Source organism: Oryza brachyantha, chromosome 3, assembly GCF_000231095.2.
Source record: "Oryza brachyantha chromosome 3, ObraRS2, whole genome shotgun sequence".
Classification (NCBI taxonomy): Eukaryota; Viridiplantae; Streptophyta; class Magnoliopsida; order Poales; family Poaceae; genus Oryza; species Oryza brachyantha.
In genome coordinates, this window is record NC_023165.2 from 18,765,152 (window position 1) to 18,783,907 (window position 18,756).

At 42.1% G+C, this 18,756-nt stretch overlaps 1 protein-coding gene and 1 pseudogene across 1 annotated transcript; both read left to right on the top strand.

Annotated features, from left to right (window-relative positions):
* The first annotated feature begins 620 nt into the window (after nucleotides 1–620).
* Nucleotides 621–8,493, top strand: LOC102699465 (annotated as a pseudogene).
* Nucleotides 8,494–14,390: 5,897 nt separating this feature from the next.
* LOC102722455 (chlorophyll a-b binding protein, chloroplastic) lies at nucleotides 14,391–15,618 on the top strand. The gene is made up of 2 exons (XM_006664918.3): nucleotides 14,391–14,630; nucleotides 14,722–15,618. Exons 1-2 carry the CDS (start codon nucleotides 14,491–14,493, stop codon nucleotides 15,371–15,373), a joined length of 792 nt encoding a protein of 263 aa, XP_006664981.1. The 5' UTR covers nucleotides 14,391–14,490; the 3' UTR covers nucleotides 15,374–15,618.
* The last annotated feature ends 3,138 nt before the right edge of the window (nucleotides 15,619–18,756 follow it).

Genomic DNA, 18,756 nt, shown 5'->3' on the forward strand with positions numbered 1-18,756 from the left:
AGTGTATTAATATTGACCCGTTTTTATCAAATTAGGGGTGACTAGAGTTTTAAGCAAACATTAAATAATTATAATTATCAGTAAGACTAAAGTTGAAATCACCTTGAATCAATTATTTTCAAATCAATTGAAGTTGGTAAAATTGTATTTACAAGAATTATAACACATCATCTAGATACATCATAGTTTTGAATATTTGATCGAAATATTTGAAGTTCCTTGTGTAAATTTCATTATTTTTGTTACTTTAAAGTTCATTTGATGGATTGTAGTAGTGAACATCACTAGAGTCTCCCCTCATAAATTGTCCTTTACATTGTCGATTTCTGTTTTTGTGAAAACAGTACAAAATTAATTGTTACTAGTCCATTTTTTACTTTCTGAACATTAATTTGAGACAAAAATGACAACAGACAGCAAATAGAACAAGTATAACATAGCCTTCCACAAACTAGTTATCTATACATCCGCACACAAATACTTCTTAAAATAGTTGCTCACTCGTTTCAAGTTTAAAATTTCACATTTCTTGCACATTCTATCCAAATCCAAATTAATTAGGAAACAAGTTAAATATAACACGTTGTTTCTGAATTTGGCGAGTTTTCACCAAGCCGATGATGGAGGTGCGAAACGGTTCTTACCAGATATTAAAGGGAAAGGACACTCTGAAATTTCAGCACCAACGCTATTCCAAATCCGGAATGTACTAGGATGAGGGTGTCCAGTTTTACATGGAAACCCATAGCCTAATCTGCATTCCCCATTTGGTCCTCCACTCCGGGGTTCACGCAGACCACGCTGACGCGAAGGCCCCACCACTGGCTACAGAGCAAGCGGGCCCAACACCTCGTATTTCTCTCTTTAACTGAGCTAAAAGCTTCCAACTCTGGCCGCCCTGCCAGCTCGCCCTCACCCTCGCGCTCCCCGTTTCTCTTGTCACTCTCGCCGCGCCACACCTTGGTTGACAACCAAGCGCCGCCACCGTTGTCGTCGCCCACCCCGGCGAGCCCACCCGCCCCGCCACATGCAGCTGCCGCCCGCCGGCCAACGGTTATCCCGGACCTGAACTACTCGTCCACGGAGGTGGTTCTACTGGCCAACGTGGAGGAGGCCGTCGCGGCGTTGCCCGGTAGGGTAGAGGCCCTACGGCGATCCTACGACCGCCTCGTCGCCTCCTCCCCATTCCCGTTACCGTTGTTCTGGTCGGACATGGAGAGCTACCTTGACTCCGTGCAGGGGTACATCTCGCGTGGGCTCGATTCACTCCAGGAGGCGGTCCTTCGCGCCGGCCCCAGCCTCTCCAGTCATGTTGGTCTCGCCGTTGAGGTGGCCGGAGAGGGCAGGGAAGAAGGAGCATCTGTTTTTGCTAAACAGGACGGTGGAGATGGCGCCGCCGCCAGGGAGGAGGCACCTCCCGGTGGAGACACGGTGATTGCCTCGGTTGAGGAGGAGGAGATCAAGGCAGCGGCTGAGGAAGAGGTTGTTGTTAACCAGAATGGCATGGAGGTCGCTGCCAAGAAGGTAAGGAACCACGCCAACGCATCTACCCGAGTCGGAATGAAAAGCAACGGCAAGGGTGAGTCTCCTGACCTAGACAGTGGTGAGGTCATGGCCATCGAGGATGGCAAGGAAAAGGTCGTCTCAGCCATTGAGCCATCGAAGCCCGAGCCTGAACAGGGTGCTGGCATGTCGGTTATGGAAACCATGGTGGAGACAGAGGATGCGACCAAGAAGGTGTCTCAGGAGAGGATTCGCCACGCGTTCGACACCATCGACAAGGTGGCATTGGAATCACCCACACAAAAACTCACATTGGAGAAGAAGGTGGGGATCCCTTTAATGGACTGGACCAAGAAAAAAGAAGGAGAAATCTTCGAGATGCCTCTTGACCAATTTAATGAAGAAACAGCTATGGAGGCAGGATCTATTCAAGAAGATGACGCTCAAGGAGAAGACATGGATATATGTAGTGAGGAAGGTGAAGTGCATATTGAGACAAAGAAGAAGAAAGTAGCCATAGATATGCAAGACGACGGCATGTTGGTTGGGGGGATCAAGGCGGAGGCAAGGGAGAAGAAAACTAGGACAAGAACATCTCTCGAGGAAGATGCTAAGGTTGCCACTGACAATGTTGGCGCTAATGCAGGGGCGGGGCGGCAAGAGAGGCGTCACCGGCAGCGTGAGCCGGTGCCACGGCGTCAGCTCGTGGCGGCGTGCGAGCGCATGGGTTCGTTTGACCTGGTAGAGCTCGTCCTCAGGGCCAACCGCAGCATCGCGAGCGAGTTCCTCCCGGCGATGCGCTGCGCACCCGACGCGCCCGCGCTCGCGCTCCACGTCACCGGGCACCTCCTGTCCACGGACCCGCGCGATGTCCACTCTGCCAGCTGGGAGAACCTCGCTGTGCTCCTCCGCAGCGTACGTAGCCTGGCCACCACTAGCAGGGCCACCGCCCCGCCACCAATTGATGCCAGCGCGAAGGAGGCCACAACGATGGCCAAGATGTGGAGCGCCATAATCGCGGGCGAGGTGGAGTACCACCCCGTGGCTTGGGGCCATTCGGCCACCTGGGCGCTCCTCCAGTTCGTCGCCGCCTACGGCATTGCCGGCAACCTGGAGGTGAAGGACATGATGCTGTTCCACACCGTCGGTGACAGGGACGGCGGCGCTGAGCTCATCAGAAGCCTTGGGCTGGCTGACAAGGCTACTGGTACAAATAATTTATAGCGTTTACATTTCATTTCATTTCGTTAATTCGGCTGCGTAATCAATCGCAAAAATTTGCGAATGTTTACTTAAATTTCTATAAAATCTTTGTTTTGTACTGTCATCATTGCATGCTAATGCAGTACACGGTGACATTTTTTTGTCGTAAAGATGTGATTGGCGATGTTTTCATGAATTCTGTTAGAGTTAATTAGTATCTGCCATATTATATCACTTTTAGAGCCTCCATTTTTGGCATTTGTTCCTCCAAGATTAGAGATTTAGATGGTATTGTAGTAAAGCATAGAATTGATACCTCTTGCATTGATTGATTGATGTGAGAAAGGAATACATAGCAACAAAACCGAGTATATATCCTTTTGAAATAAAGTCGTTTTGAACCCTTCTGGAGAAAAGGTCCTTTTGAAACCTGGCAATTCGGAAACTTAAGTGAAATTCATTTTGGGAATTTCTTGAAATTATCATGTTAGATATTTTTCAATTGGATTGGTTGTTAAATTTATATCACTATTTTTTTCTTTAATTTATTAAGAAGGATTAGTCATAACTTGGCTTGTAGGGGCAAGTGGAGATAGTGATATGAAAAGTAAACTGAAAATATTTTATGTGCATTTAGCCAGATACAAACAATATAATATTATCTGCAATTTCCCAATTTGTGGATATATGTATTAGTCACATTATACTCTTTAAATCTTAATAAGGTCTGCATACTCATTATTCTTGGCAATTCCCTCGTTGATCACCTAGGCATGATTATATATATATTCCATACGAAAGTCTTATTTTCAGAGTCTTGGTCAACAGTCTTTGTCTATTCCATTATATTTTCTTTACCAGTAGATATAGTTTTGCAAATTAAGTACACATTCTACCCAAAAAGGACATAGCAGTGAGTGAAAATACCAAGGTGCTTTTCATCAATAGAAAAAGTAGTATTGCAGGTTGGGCAGGTAAGACTATTGAAGATGTAAAAGTGATTGAATTTTATACTTCTTGATTTGTGGACTGAGGGCAGGTAAGGGGCTGAAAATCAACTTTTTTGAAACAAATTTTGAACGCTAGAAATGTACACTTTTTAGGACGAGGGGAATATAGCATTCATCACATTGATCAGTGTATTGCAATTGACAAATTGCCACCTAACATAATTAAGGGCACTAAGGCTGCGGTAACCAACATAGAGACATCTTTGTTCTTGGCTGAGGGTGGTCAACTTCCCATATTGGCTTTGTCTTTCCATTTTTCTGTTTGTTTGAAAAAATGCAGCCAATGCATTGCTGTTCTAGTTAGATATTAGTGTCATGATGATTTTTGTACGTTAAGAGCTTGTTTCATCATCAAGATTAGACTGATGCAAAACCATGAGGTTACCTTGCTGTGGATGGACAAATTTGCTCATATTACGACACGGGTTGGGGTGGGAGGGTGGGTTTTGGGGATGGTGAGGGAGGTAAAGTCTTCATAGAGGTCGGGGTATAGAGGCAGGCCTGATGGCAGATGGGTGGTGGGGGTAGTATGGCGAGGCAGTGGTGGCAGCGGTAGAGCCATTGATAATGATGACCGGTGGTGGATGGTGTTCGTGGTAGTGGGCCCATATAATCGTTGAACCATGCTTAAGATTTTCATGGAGTAATCTTCTCCAACAACCCTCTGACTAATTAAGCATGGACAAGTGGCCTTAGGTGTCAGGGAGAGCATAACTACACCCTTGACCAAGTGAGTAGGCAAAGTGGACTTGCAACCACATCATCGACTACTAGAATGAATGAGGTAGGCTTTCTGCAACATCCTAAACTGCCAAAAGTGGATAGGGTGTTCCAGTGACCGTGCAGCTAGCTTGGGGAGTCGGTGTGGAGTTCTCGTGAGCATTCCCCTGATCAAGGCTTGGCCAATATGGTCCCTAGAATGGATGGGTGTGCTTGGGGTGAGGTGTGATCCAGCACACCCTACAATTGAGTCTTAAATGTGCATGCTTGTGAATTGTCTATCTCACTTATTAACGTCAATACATTGTATCTAGCCTAGCATAGTTCTCCCATATGCTTCTAATCTTATAGACAAAAAGTGGGTGTCATGTTCACCATGTCCCATGAAGAAGACCAGCCTAGAGATGTTCGCTAGAGACAAGTACGATGTGAGCGTGTAAATTTACGTCTCACCATAGTGTATAGTAGTCGATGTGAGTGGTCCTCATGCATAGCATCATTATAAAAGGCCTTCTGTGCTCATATAGAATGGGTTTTCGCAAGTTCATATATAAACCATAGTCATGGCTAGTTCGATCGAGACAACGCCCAAGCTTAGTTTAACTATGTTGCCATATTCGTTAAATACAATAAAGCAAAAGTGGGGTTATTATCCCTTGAAAGGCTTGAGACTTATTAAAAATTTTATCTTTGAGCATCTAGCTGATTCAAGTGATTAGAAGCTAAAATGCCCTTGCCAAGCCGTAGGTTTTCCATGGATCTATCCATGGACTACAAACATCATCACCCATAGTGGATAGCACAAGGTGAGTGGGCCTAGCAGTACCCATTCGACGTGGACGAACGACACCACGCCTTCCCCACCTCCTACATATGCAAATATCCATGTACAATACTAGCCAGCTCATTAGTAAAAGAGAATGAGATAACAGAGAGAGCGAGGTGCAATGAAACATGATATTAGATGCCATATTTTTTTCATGAGTTGTAGAAGATTGATCGATAAACACATACAGTAACATGTGCGCCTCCAACGCCACCAAGTCTCTGAATCCCACCACGCTGCAACTCGTTGGTGAGTTCTCCCCAATTCCTAAAATCCTTAACCTGCCCCCTTCTGCCCCAGAAACAAGGGAAAATTCGTTTCATACTTCTCAAATTTCACCCATATCATTTTGTACAATCGAAAACATTGCTGCCAGTCTTATTGTATCATTGAAATTGTGTTTTAGTCTTCTTTTTACCATTCTATGTTCCTCTTCAATTCTGTTTCATTTTTCACCAAAAACAAAGGTGCACCATATCGACTCCATCTCTTCAAGTGGACGAGGTTGTTACTTTGACATTCACTCCCTTACAAACCGCACCAACATTGATTTTCTCCTATACCCAAATTGATGCTTCCTCCAATGGTCTCCTAGTTAGGTTGGTACGACCTAGAATGTTCCCCCATAACCTAGGTTCTGACACTATTGCCCCCCTATTGAGCCCCAATGACCTATTTCGGCACAATCATTATGTTTACCGTTGCCTAGATTGTGTGGAAAAATCCAAGATCTATAATACCTTATGATATAAATTATTTACTCTTTTGATGTTTTATATGATCAACTAATTGAAAGGATCATTTGCACATATAGAAATTATGTATGTAGACATAATTACTGAAGATTGGAATATTTGGGATCTTGATGAAACAAATAATAAATAATAAATATTTTCACGAATGGCTAAGTTATGACCCTTGTTGTTGAGCCATGCTATTTTAGATGGTAATCTAAAATATAGTGAGAGAATGCTTAGCAACAAAAACAATTTACTATTTGAGGAGTTGTATCATGCATGTTCCCTATATAGCAGACTGTCAACTTTAGCATTGTACTCTATGAAGGTGTAGTATAGTTTGTAATTGAAATGGTTAACTTATTGAAGCAAATGTTCGTTCAAATCCACTATTCTATATATGAGGTGATTTCCTAAGCTAGCTTAACAATAAGGAATGTCTCCCTATAGTATAAGTGGTATCTTCATGTCTCCTTGTAGTATCAGTGGTCTCCATGAAGATTGAACTAGTGTGTAAATCATGCTTCATACATTGTTTTATCTATGCTGAGAAGATTTCCAATGACAAAGCCAATAATATGGTGCGGGAGTGTGACTTGGTAGGGGCCTCCTAGTTATTGTTCCGAGGGAGGACCTAACTATATAGTATGGGCTGCTGAGCCATTCCACCCTAATTTAGGTTGCATTTGTTCAAGTGTGGTGAAATTTCATGTAGTGGGCTTTCAATACTGGGTGCTAGGCATGGCCCAATTTTCTTAGGGCATAGTACATATTTTAGAGCTAAAGTGGATTCCAACCTTATAATGTCATGAATTGTTACTCGTTTGACTATGCATTCCATCAAGAATTCTTTTAAATATCATTTTATCTTTAGATCAAAAGTACCAAATATGACATGGCAAATCATAGTAAAAGCAAACAACTGCTTAGCAAAATTAGGTGAAATTTATTTGTAAGAGTAGTCATTGTCTTTGCCATGTTAAATATGTTACGACATTTTTATTATGTGGGGGAAAAACATTGATATTTAACAATTATGTGTTAGGGAACCTCGGGAGTCTATATTATTGGGATGGAGTGAGTTGCATGCACATGACTGATTTGTTTGATCCTTGGCTGCTTGGGCATTAAAAACCTAGAAAGATAACTTAGGGTAGCTATCAAACACTAGCCATTTTGTGGAGATAAACATTTGTCAATTGTGATGTAATTTTTACTATTTAAACTTATTATCTAGTTTTTCTTCCTTAAATCATAGTCTCTAGCTAGTTATCATTTCATAAATGATTTACTATTATCTATTTTTCCTCTTTTGAATTCATATCTCTAGTTTTCTTATCATTATTCTCTATCCCATATGACCACTAGAGCTACTGATGTATTACTCTTTTTACTGTCATATTTGTAGAGTTAATTAATCATCTTTTGAAGAAAGGGAAACACATCAATGCTATCAAAGTGGTGCGTGCTTTCAACTTGATTGATAAGTTCCTCCGGTTTCTATTATCAAAGCATATGTTCAGAATGTTAAGGAGGCTGCTCAAGACATGGTTAGCAAGGATGGAGTTTCACTCCAGGCATTGGTATAACTTCAACCTTTACAAATGTTCTGTGTACTAGGATAGGGAGGGTGGGGTGGGGTTGTTTGCAAATTTACTTCTTTAGATAGTCATGCCATGTTGATTCAACTATTTATATGCAATCATGTTTTCTATGAACTAAAATGAATTGTACATGCCCTAATATTTATTGAATCAAATAAATTTTTGTTTTCTCATACAACATAACATCATCCTTCATATTTTTGTTAATTTTGTGATCATAGGGTTGTGTGATGTTTACATCATTTTAATTATAGAATCATCATTTATATTTGTGTGAAAATTCCATCACAATATAACTTTCCATAATAAACTTGTATTTGAGAATGAAATAAGATTCACCGCCACCAACACCATTGCCTTCTTTAAAGTAGTACAAATATAAACAGTGTCGATCACAACAAGCAAATCCTTTTACATTGAGAAGAAACAATATAATCATATTATATACAACTCTATTATTCTGAACAGAAAATAATTAAGACTTGATACTTAAGAAAATTAATTGCTCTTCTCCCTATATTCGATATTTTCTAAATTGGTAAGATGTTGTATGCTAGCAGAATCATGCTATGGAAGAAGATGTCGCTGCTCTGAGATCTGCTAAGGAAGCAATTGAATCTCATGATAATGGATCTGACTATCGCTACACTGTGATGCAAGAAGTTCATAAGTTGATGAGATCTTATGAGAAGAAGAAGAGGACTTTATCTATTGGCTCCACCTCAAGTTCACAGGAGCACAGGAACAAGAAGCACCGGAGAAATCAGGTGATGCATCATGGGGGAAGCCAAACCATACCAGCTCCTCCTTTATATATTCCATTCCCTCCTGCATATCTTGGTCACTTCAATCCCTACCATCCCTTCGGTCCACAATCCCGTCATCATTAAGGAGCAGTGATGTTGTCGTTGCGGTGGGTTTACTAGAGTTATGAGAGGAGATTGGATCAATAAAAACAAGAAAAATGTAAATCTGGATTAATTTTTATGTAGTTTGTTACTTCAGCTTGGTTGTAATTACCCTTCTGGTTGTAGGATACATGTGACTGCAGTTGGATATGATTTAAGCTGGAAACATGAATATGAACCTTAAAAATAAGATTGTCAATTGTTTTATTTAATTTAATAAGGAAATTAGTTTATGGGAAAATGTTTAGAACGAGAGCAAATTTTCGGTACTTCAGAAAGAAGACTAGCCTACCTTGCGACCCAAACTGCTGAATCACGGCAAGTGCAGAGATTAAGTGTGGACTGCACAAATCAAACCCATAGGATGCCAAATCATGGACATAGCGAGCAAGCGAGCATGATTTATTAAAAGGGGATAATACTTCTAACTTGATTCAGAACACAGATCAAGTAGCCGCCTTGGCAAGAGCACATCATGTCATGGTTTAGCGGACATGTACGCAAACAGGCAATAGTCACATAACTTGCACAAATCGAGTAGGCGCACGAGGGTGCCCATGTTTAGGGATATCAGTGATGACTATTCATGGTCTGATACAAATGCGTGACTTTTATGAGTAGTTCGTTGGTAATACGACCCGTTGGCTATATATTGAAACCCTAGTTAGCTGAAAAATGTGAAAACCAAATCTGGATACGTTCTACAAGGAGGAGGGTGGGAAGGGATGATGTGTGTGATATCATGGAAGGATGGAGGGAGAGAGGTGAGAACAGGCAGCAGCCCGGGCCCAGGGGAAGCACAATGGGATTATGCCACAGCAGGGCAAAAACGCCGACACGGGGCAAAAATCTGCACCAGCCGAGAGCAGAAAATAAAAAAAATCAGTCCATGTTCTTTTTCCAATAGATGTATTGCATCCCGCTTAGCGGCAATTTATTAGGCCCAACACTGCAACCCCCTACATTCATCTTTTCAGCCCAGATGAGTTTTTCTCCTAGCATGCTTATAAACAAAATTAAAAGGTGTACACACATATTTTATATAAACTAGAAAAATTGTCCATGCATTGTGCAACGAGTAGAGATAAATTTAATTACAAAATTAGGCATGATCTCATCGTCTCTTTGGTTGCATATGAAGCAAGATAACTAACTGGAGAACCTCCTTAGATCAGAGTAGACTTTTTGAGGTGATTCGGGCTCTGATTTCATACTTTCTTTACATTCTTCCCAAATTAAAATGAGGCAGTGATCCAACCATCTAGACCAGATGATATTGCTGCAATGTTTTATTCTGAGTTTGCTATTACCAACCAATGTTTTGCTCGGCCACAAAGCATCATGTCCAATTCCAATCACATGAGCGCTCTTCTAGGACACACACTCACACAGTTAGTAATGGGCATTCATCCAAGGCATCAAGAAGTAGGATGGGATCTATTTTTTTTATACATGTTGTGTCTCATCCCGAATATCGGTACGGTGCACATATCTAGTTCTATGCATTGCACCAGTTAGGCAGCTGATACTAATGCTGGCACGATAAAAATGTCAACAAAATAGAGATGGTACACTAACCTTGGAGAGTCAAGTATACCTCTACTGTTTTTTTGTTTTTCCCAAAGAGAGCGAAGCTCTAAAATAGAGTGAGGTTGGGAGGAACAAGGTATTGCCGAGGGGATGCATGACATCAGCCGCTTGCAAAAATGTAGTATCACACGCGGCACACCCCATGCATCAGCTGAGAAAAAACCCATCCCCCAAGTGACTTTTGTCACCCCATCGCCTGCGAAAATGGTTTTTTCAGGCAGCCAGTTCAGTGTGGGTGCTTTTTCGATATGTAGGCAGCCAACAGTAAGCCACGTCTGGGGACCCACTTTTCAAACCGCATGCTAAAACGATTTCTGTGATAGTTGTAGGTGCTTCCCAGTGTAGGTTTTAACCTAAGCATGAGACCATGGCCATGGATGAAACTCCTAGTACTGCAGGAGTCACCAGAAAGAAGAAATAATGGATGCCACGAATGATACGATCAACAGCAAGCCAGACAAACCTCCAGCAATACTTACGGCTCACAAACTACACAAACTAGGAGTTGTTGAGTGTTGACGTCAAAACTAGACTGATGACGTGTCATACACGAAGGCCTGGAGGTCAATCTAATATCGCTTTAGTGCAGGACCTAGATTCTCGAAAAAACGGGTCATGTCAGTCAGTTTGATCCTATAACTGACAAGATATGAAAAACAAGGATAAACTGTTAAACCCAAAGACTCTATCGGCCAGATAACCGATATCGCTTCAGGATCCTAGCCGATGGACTGGAACAAATGGCTTTGCAGGAATTTCATGATATATAATATAAAAATACCTCATTGATTGAATTATTAGTATGATAGCAACTAAATGGACCATTGGACCGAACTTAATCAATATAGTTTCAAGATTAACCGGTCGATTGGACCGATTTAGTGATTATCGCACATGCAACCAACAACCGATAGGGTTCAGTGTAACTTAAACATGATAAAACTAGATCACTAAACAAACTATCAGCATATAACAATATTAAATAACTGCATGTATGATCACGCTAAACCTAGAATACTATTTTGAGGCTTTCGTATTTATACCTGCATTTATCCTAGGAAATAAAAAACTAGAAATTCTCACAATATCCCAAAAGGTAGAAATTCCCACATTATTTTTAAAAATAAAAAATTCCAAGTAGGGAAGTGCAATTTAAAATATGTGAATTCAGAATAAAACACAAGGAAAATAAAGAAATTTTGTTAGCGCTAAAATTTAATAAGATTCTTTAGTGAATTCTATTAAAGAAAAGAGCACGGTCAGTCGATGGAAAGCTTATCCAGAAGAGTTCGAGTTCAAGAAGAATCATGGAGACCATGACATAGCAGTTTAATTGTATCTATTAAGTAGTCATGGTTTAGTATGTTTCCTTTTGTCTTTAGGAAACGTGTGTCATGTCCAATATAGAGTAAGTCTAGCATCCCATGAGGACTTTTATGTTTTCTTTTGTCTTTAGGAAACATGTGCCATGTTCGATACAGATTAAGTCTAGTGTCCGATCAGGCCTTGTATGCTTCCTTTTGTCTTTAGTAATCATATATGGTGCCTGATATGGATTAGTATTTACCCATGGTATAAAAATATACACCCAGGGTTCTTTTAATATATCTCACAGATCAATACAATTACTCTCGAGGCATCACCACCCTCTTTTGCGAGGATTTTTATCACCAGTAGAACTTGGCACCTAATACGGGGCTGCATCAGCTTCGATCTTCGGCAAAGGGATAAGCCCTAAGTTCTGTCAGTCCTGCCAATTGTGTCGGCTATATTGGTGTTGATCGAGACTACATTGCTTCGGTCTCTTGAATTGCTCTGGTTTGGTTTGTACATTTGTCTACTTGATATTTGAACTCTATCTTTAATAGCATTGTGTTTAGAAAGGCATATGTTTAGCTAGAATTGTCTCGGTTATGTTTGATCTTTTGTCTTAGACAATATGTCTTTCCAATCACAATGATGTTTTTGATAAATTTGTTATATATATCACATTAGACATATTTATTGGCTCATTGAGATCAGATTATCATATACAATCTTATGTTGTATCGGTTGGGTCCAACATAATAGATTATTATTGATAATCTAAAGCTTGTTAAGCCGATATCTTCATGCTAATGTTTCGTCGAAGGATTATCCGATATTATCTAATGTGTTAAATTTCTCTTTGATGGTTTTACTATTATGGTTAAATTTAATCCATGGCTACTTTGATCGGTGTCATACCGGCTTGCTTAAATTGGTTAGGTTCGACCTATATTCAGTAGGCACCAATCATTGTTTCATCAAGGTTCAGCCGATGATTTATCTAAGTGATGCATTGGATTATAAGGATAATATACAAATTAATTAGTTTTAGCTAATTATAGCAAAGTCTTCCTTGTTTATCTTACTATTTGAGTTCTATTTGTATTGGACTTCCAACCGACCCAATTATCCAATAGTAGATAGTTCAACCTATCAACAAATCATTGTTAAATTGACGTCTTGTTAGTTGCAGGATCAAAATAAGTGGTACACACACCTCATCAAGATGCAGGACCTACACTGAAGCTAATTAGATTTCTCAGGCTTTCATGTGTGTTTTTTTTGTCAAGAAAGGGTCCATGTGGAAATATAATTTATAAAAATCTTAAATTCAATCAAAAATAACCAATATTGATATAAGTGACATGTAGAAATACAATTTAGAAAAATCATAAATTCATATTAAAAGTTAGATAACAATGATATTGATACAGGAGTATAGGTAGAAAGATAATTTAGAAATATCTAAAATTCATATTAAAAATTTAAAAGTATTTAACATTTAGAGAAGAAGCAATGTACAAAGAAAGTTTAGTGACATCTAAAAGTTACATTAATAATAAATATTGTTAAGAGATAGATTCTGCATAAAAAGAACTTTTGGAAATATCTAGAAAACACATTTTTAAAAATAAGTAATATGGATCAATCTATAATTTCTAATATTTATATTCCAAAAATATTATGAATAAAAGAGATAATGTAGGAGTATAACTTATAAGTATTTTAAATTCGGGTTAAAGTGCATAATATCAAGAGAAAGACTACATGGACAAAAGCAATTTAGAAATGTCTTCAATTTGAGTTCAAAATCAATATTGTTGTGAAATAAAAGACAATCTCAAGCTATACATATACATTAATCAATAAATGTTATAAAAAAACAATTATACTTGCCACCCAAATGCACGGACTTATGGGTATAATAGTCTTACTTCCAATAATGTATTCCACATGTTTCTACGATCCTTTGATTTAGAGCATCCCCAACGGCTATCTCATCTTTTATTCTGAAAATAGAGGATGAAGACTGCAAATTAAGCTCCAACAGAACGGTCATCATATCATCTATTTTTAGATGTCATCTATATTAGGAGAGAGAACCTTCATATTTAGATGATCTCTCTCCATCCTCCAAAAAGATATAGAGGATGTCATATATGGATGATCTAGTGAAGTACAAAGAGATATAAAGGATGAAAATAGTTTAGATGATCATCCAAATGAAGATATGGATGACCAAATTTAGATGAACTATTGGGGATGCTCTAAGAGGCCAATTGTGTATTCAATAGACATTAAAAGGTCAAATAATAGAATGGGTATATAATGATCAAAACAAAAATTAAGGGTATATAAAGGCACGAGGAAAACTCCGCACATATAAGAGAGACTGAATTCAAGTTTAAATGTGTAAGAATTATTGTCTCTTTTGTTAACGGAAAAAAACTAAACTCTCAAAGAGGCCAAGGGTGAAAGACCACCTCCAAGGCTCCAACTATGGGATAAGCATAGGTCAGCTCACGAGAGTGTGTTTCGTGGTTGTGTCTTGTTTAAATAAATGAACTGAGTTTTATTGACCGGAAAAACAAAACTTAATTTATTTATTTGAATTAAAACCAACACCAAATTACTCATAGGTCGATTCCATCCTTATGCATAGGCGGCACATGAGTTCATGTGCACGGAGTACATTTTGGTTTGGTGCTCGCTCGTCGGTCAGGAGCAGCAAGGTGGGTGAGTTGGGATGGGAGCTGTGGGTGGGCTGCACCGCAGAAGATAGTGTTGGATGCAGCGGAGGAGATCTTTCTGTCCAGGTGGCGGCTCGGGATTGGCGGGCCGGGCGGGGAGGAGATTCCGCGCCATATCCAGTCGCGGCGCGGCGCCAATTGCGTGGCGCGGACGTGGCGGCCCGCGCGTCCACCAGTACGTCCGTCCGCCGGCCACTCGCGCGCCGTATAAAGATCTCCCTCTCGCGCCGGCCATACATCTCCACTCGTCGGTCTGTCCCTACCTCCTCCTCGCCGGCGCCGCTCGCTCGCTCTTCGTAATTTAGTTGTTAGCTAGGAAGAAGAAGAAGGCATGGCCGCGTCGGCGCTGCACCAGACCACCGGCTTCCTCGGCACCGCGCCGCGGCGCGATGAGCTCGTCCGCCGCGTCGGCGACTCCGGCGGCCGCATCACCATGCGCCGCACCGTCAAGAGCGCGCCCCAGAGCATCTGGTATGTTTATACTTATGTCTTGAATTAATTTTGAGTGGATGCATGTGATCGATCGATGTCGTTGCTGAAGAAGCTAAACATGTGAATTTAGGTATGGACCGGACCGTCCCAAGTACCTGGGCCCGTTCTCGGAGCAGACGCCATCGTACCTGACCGGCGAGTTCCCCGGCGACTACGGGTGGGACACGGCGGGGCTGTCGGCGGACCCGGAGACGTTCGCGAGGAACAGGGAGCTGGAGGTGATCCACTCGCGGTGGGCGATGCTGGGGGCGCTGGGGTGCGTGTTCCCGGAAATCCTGTCCAAGAACGGCGTCAAGTTCGGCGAGGCGGTGTGGTTCAAGGCCGGCGCGCAGATCTTCTCGGAGGGCGGGCTGGACTACCTGGGCAACCCCAACCTGGTGCACGCGCAGAGCATCCTCGCCATCTGGGCGGTCCAGGTGGTGCTCATGGGCTTCGTCGAGGGCTACCGCGTCGGCGGCGGCCCGCTCGGCGAGGGCCTCGACAAGGTCTACCCCGGCGGCGCCTTCGACCCGCTCGGCCTCGCCGACGACCCGGACACCTTCGCCGAGCTCAAGGTGAAGGAGCTCAAGAACGGCCGCCTCGCCATGTTCTCCATGTTCGGCTTCTTCGTGCAGGCCATCGTCACCGGCAAGGGCCCCATCGAGAACCTCTTCGACCACGTCGCCGACCCCGCCGCCAACAACGCCTGGGCCTACGCCACCAACTTCGTCCCCGGCAAGTGAAAAACGCGAGATCGATGGTGCATCCGTCCCGTCCAATGCGGTGTCCACTTGTAGTAGCCACACCCACCCTGCTTGCAGTTGCATGCAGCCGTGCGTGTTTGTAACATCAGTTGTGTGTGTGATCGAGCAGAGTGTGCTAGCTTGCATCGATGTAACGTAATCAAGCAGCAGACCGTGCAGGAAAGGATGAAGTAATCATGTACCGTTAGTGATCAATCGTCGCTTAATTTTGTTCGTGCCTCGCAGTATATCGATCGGACACTCTACTGATCAATACAGGTTAGTAAGGTTCACCAGGGGGAGGATGGACTTGGGCCCACGGCCCGGCACGTCATGCTACGTGCCTAAACGGGCTATGCCGGCCCAAGCATGGCCTGCTAACCGTGCCAGCCCGTGCTGGCACACGGATGTCAAGTCCCAAGCACGGCCCAAAGGTACGCAGGGCCGGTTTGGGCCGTGCCACCCCAAGCAGCGGCCCATGCGTAGATCAGAGTACTTGTCGGCTGCTGTATGTCGAAGAGTCACTCGCGCCGGAGCCGCCGCCGCCTTCAACGTAACCCTTCGCGCCGCACCGTCCGGGGGATGCTGCCGTGGTGCCAACCTGAGAATGCCGCCGCCGTCGCAGCCTACTACGCCGCACCAGGGCCACCGTCGCCGCAGCTTCGGCCCCCGCAAGGAAGCCGGCCACCCTGCTCGTCGCCTCTTGACCTCATCGGCTATCCCCCTAGCCTGCTGCACCCTGCTCCTCTTTTTGTACGCATGGCAATTTGGTTACGGGTATGCGGCCGGACCCGATGGGGACGGGTACAACATTTTATCCGTGGGTAGTACCCGTACCCGACCCGAATCAACACGAGTATGGGTACGGGTCTTTTTTCTTACCCGCGGGTAACCCGTTGGGTACATGAACGTATCTCATATATTGAATTTTGTCTAAAACTTTATTATGTTAGTCATATAATAATATTTGTGACGTACTTTCTTTTAGCTAAAAATTTTGATATGATCTATGTCTTGAACTTTGGATGTGTGATACAATATTGAATGGTTAAATCTGAACATCAGATAATGTGCTATGTGCTATTATTACTATTATTAGTTTGTTGTATTTGTTCTAATATTTTATTATGAGCAATATGTTGTATTTGTTGAACTTTTTATGTGTGATGCAATATTGTATTATGAGCGGTATGTTTAATTTGTTGTATATGTTGAAATGGTTATTTTGATGTCCTCTTGACATATGAAATGATAGACCCAATGGGTACCCGATACCCGCCCGATACCTGATGGGTACGGGTACGGGTATCATATTTTACTCGCGGGTACAGGTACAGGTAGAAAGTTCTACCAGCAACCTTCAAGTTGGCAGGCAGGTAACTGCTCTACTTGCACCAGACCTGACCCGTTGCCATCCCTACTCTTTTGTCTGGTTGCCTCTGTTTTTCGTTTCGTTCTCCTGAGCTGAAAAGGTTAGACCGAGAAAGCTAAAAAGTCAGGTTTAGGGGAGAATCAAAACAAACTAAGGGGCTAGGAGGGAATAATAAAATTATGGTGGGAAAGCTGAAATGTTGAGTGGAAAACGAAAAATAAAATAATTATAAATTTTGATTCGATTATTGCATCAACTAGGAAGGGGATAGCTATGTATATGATTTAGTTATTGTTCATTATTCATCGATAACAAGATCATTAATTATATATATGATTTAATTGTTGCATCTAATATCAACACAAAAAACAAATTGTAAATATTGTAAATAAATTGAGACATAAAATTGGTGGGAAAATATATATTACTAATCATGATATATAGTTGTTGCCTCGTTAAAAACCTTACGCCCTATGGTAGGGTTCCCCGTAAGGAAAAAATATTACAACAACTATTTGACATTATAACATCGGTTACACCGTCTATACACCACCAACATCATTATTAAGACCAATTTCCGCCAATGTATCCTCCATTGCATCGGCCAGCTCTTGATCTTGTAGACGGTGTTGCTTCAGTTCATCACCTTCCACCTAGTTTTAAGACAAAATATTGTCTCAACTGTCTCGGGTGCCAGACATGACATCCTTTCTTCAATAATTCTTCCAGTTGCGCTTGTCACGCCCAGAAATTTACACCAAATTTCTGAACAATAGCATGTATTAAATCTCGGTCCAGGCATCAGCCCGAGTACACACTATGACAAATTAATACACAGTTCCACGACTTAAAAACAAATAAAAACAATTATCTATCGAAATGCAGCGGAAAAGGAAAACAAACTAAACCATCTAATCTTCAGCTTCAGCTTCAGCTGGTGAAAACGGCTCCACACCACAGGCACTCTCGACGGCGGACTGAACCTTACTTCAACCTTCGGAACAACCTTCTTCTGACACAGGCTCTGGCACTTGCTCTGGTGGGGGAAAAGTAAGCAAGGCTGAGTACAAACCAACGTACTTAACAAGTAACACCCAAGAGAGGGAGAATAATGAATGCAACAGGGTATCAAGGATAGGCTAGGGTTAACTTGCACAAAAGCTGCAGTAATTTAGCAAAACAGTAAATAAAATAGACTGAAATAAAAGTAAAGTAAACATTTAAAATAATCATCCACTGTCCAACGTTACACCACGTTGCAACAGGCCTAGACCGCTGTCGAACGTTACACCACGTAGCGACAGGGTCAACCCTCTGTCCAACGTTAAACCACTGTCACGCCCAGAAATTCCTCACACGAATTTCTGAACTTAATTGTGTATTAAATCCCTGTCCAGGACCAGCCAGGGTACACAAAAAGACAATGTTGATTACATAACCATCGTTCTTAGAAACCACTGAAAATTACACTTATTCTAGCGGAAATGCAGCGGAAAGAAAAACAAAGGGGTAGACTAGCTCCAGCGGGTACGGCTCCAGTCCACAGGCAACACTTCGACGGCGGAACAGCTCACTCCTGAGAAGCACCTCCATCTGACTCGACTTCTAGCTCTGGGTTGGGAAAGTTAAGCAAGGCTAAGTACAAACCACCGTACTCAACAAGCAACACGGACAAGGGGAGAATAAATGATGCAACGGGATTTACAAGGACAGGCTAGGGGTAGTTGCGATAAAGCAGCAGTTTAAATAAATAACAGAGCTTAAAGAATAAAGGTAATTAAGTACAGTAAAGCCTAAATAAAATAAGCAGTTGTAAAGTACCACAACACTGTTCAACGTTACACCACGTTGCAACAGGCCCAACCACTACTCAACGTTACACCACGTTGCAGTAGTCCCAAGTGATAACAAGTTTACTCAAGTTATTAAGGTTCACTAATCACAGTGAAGCTGGGAGTTCGCCCGTAACCGTGGGCACGGCTATTTGAATAGTTTATGCTCTGATCAGAGG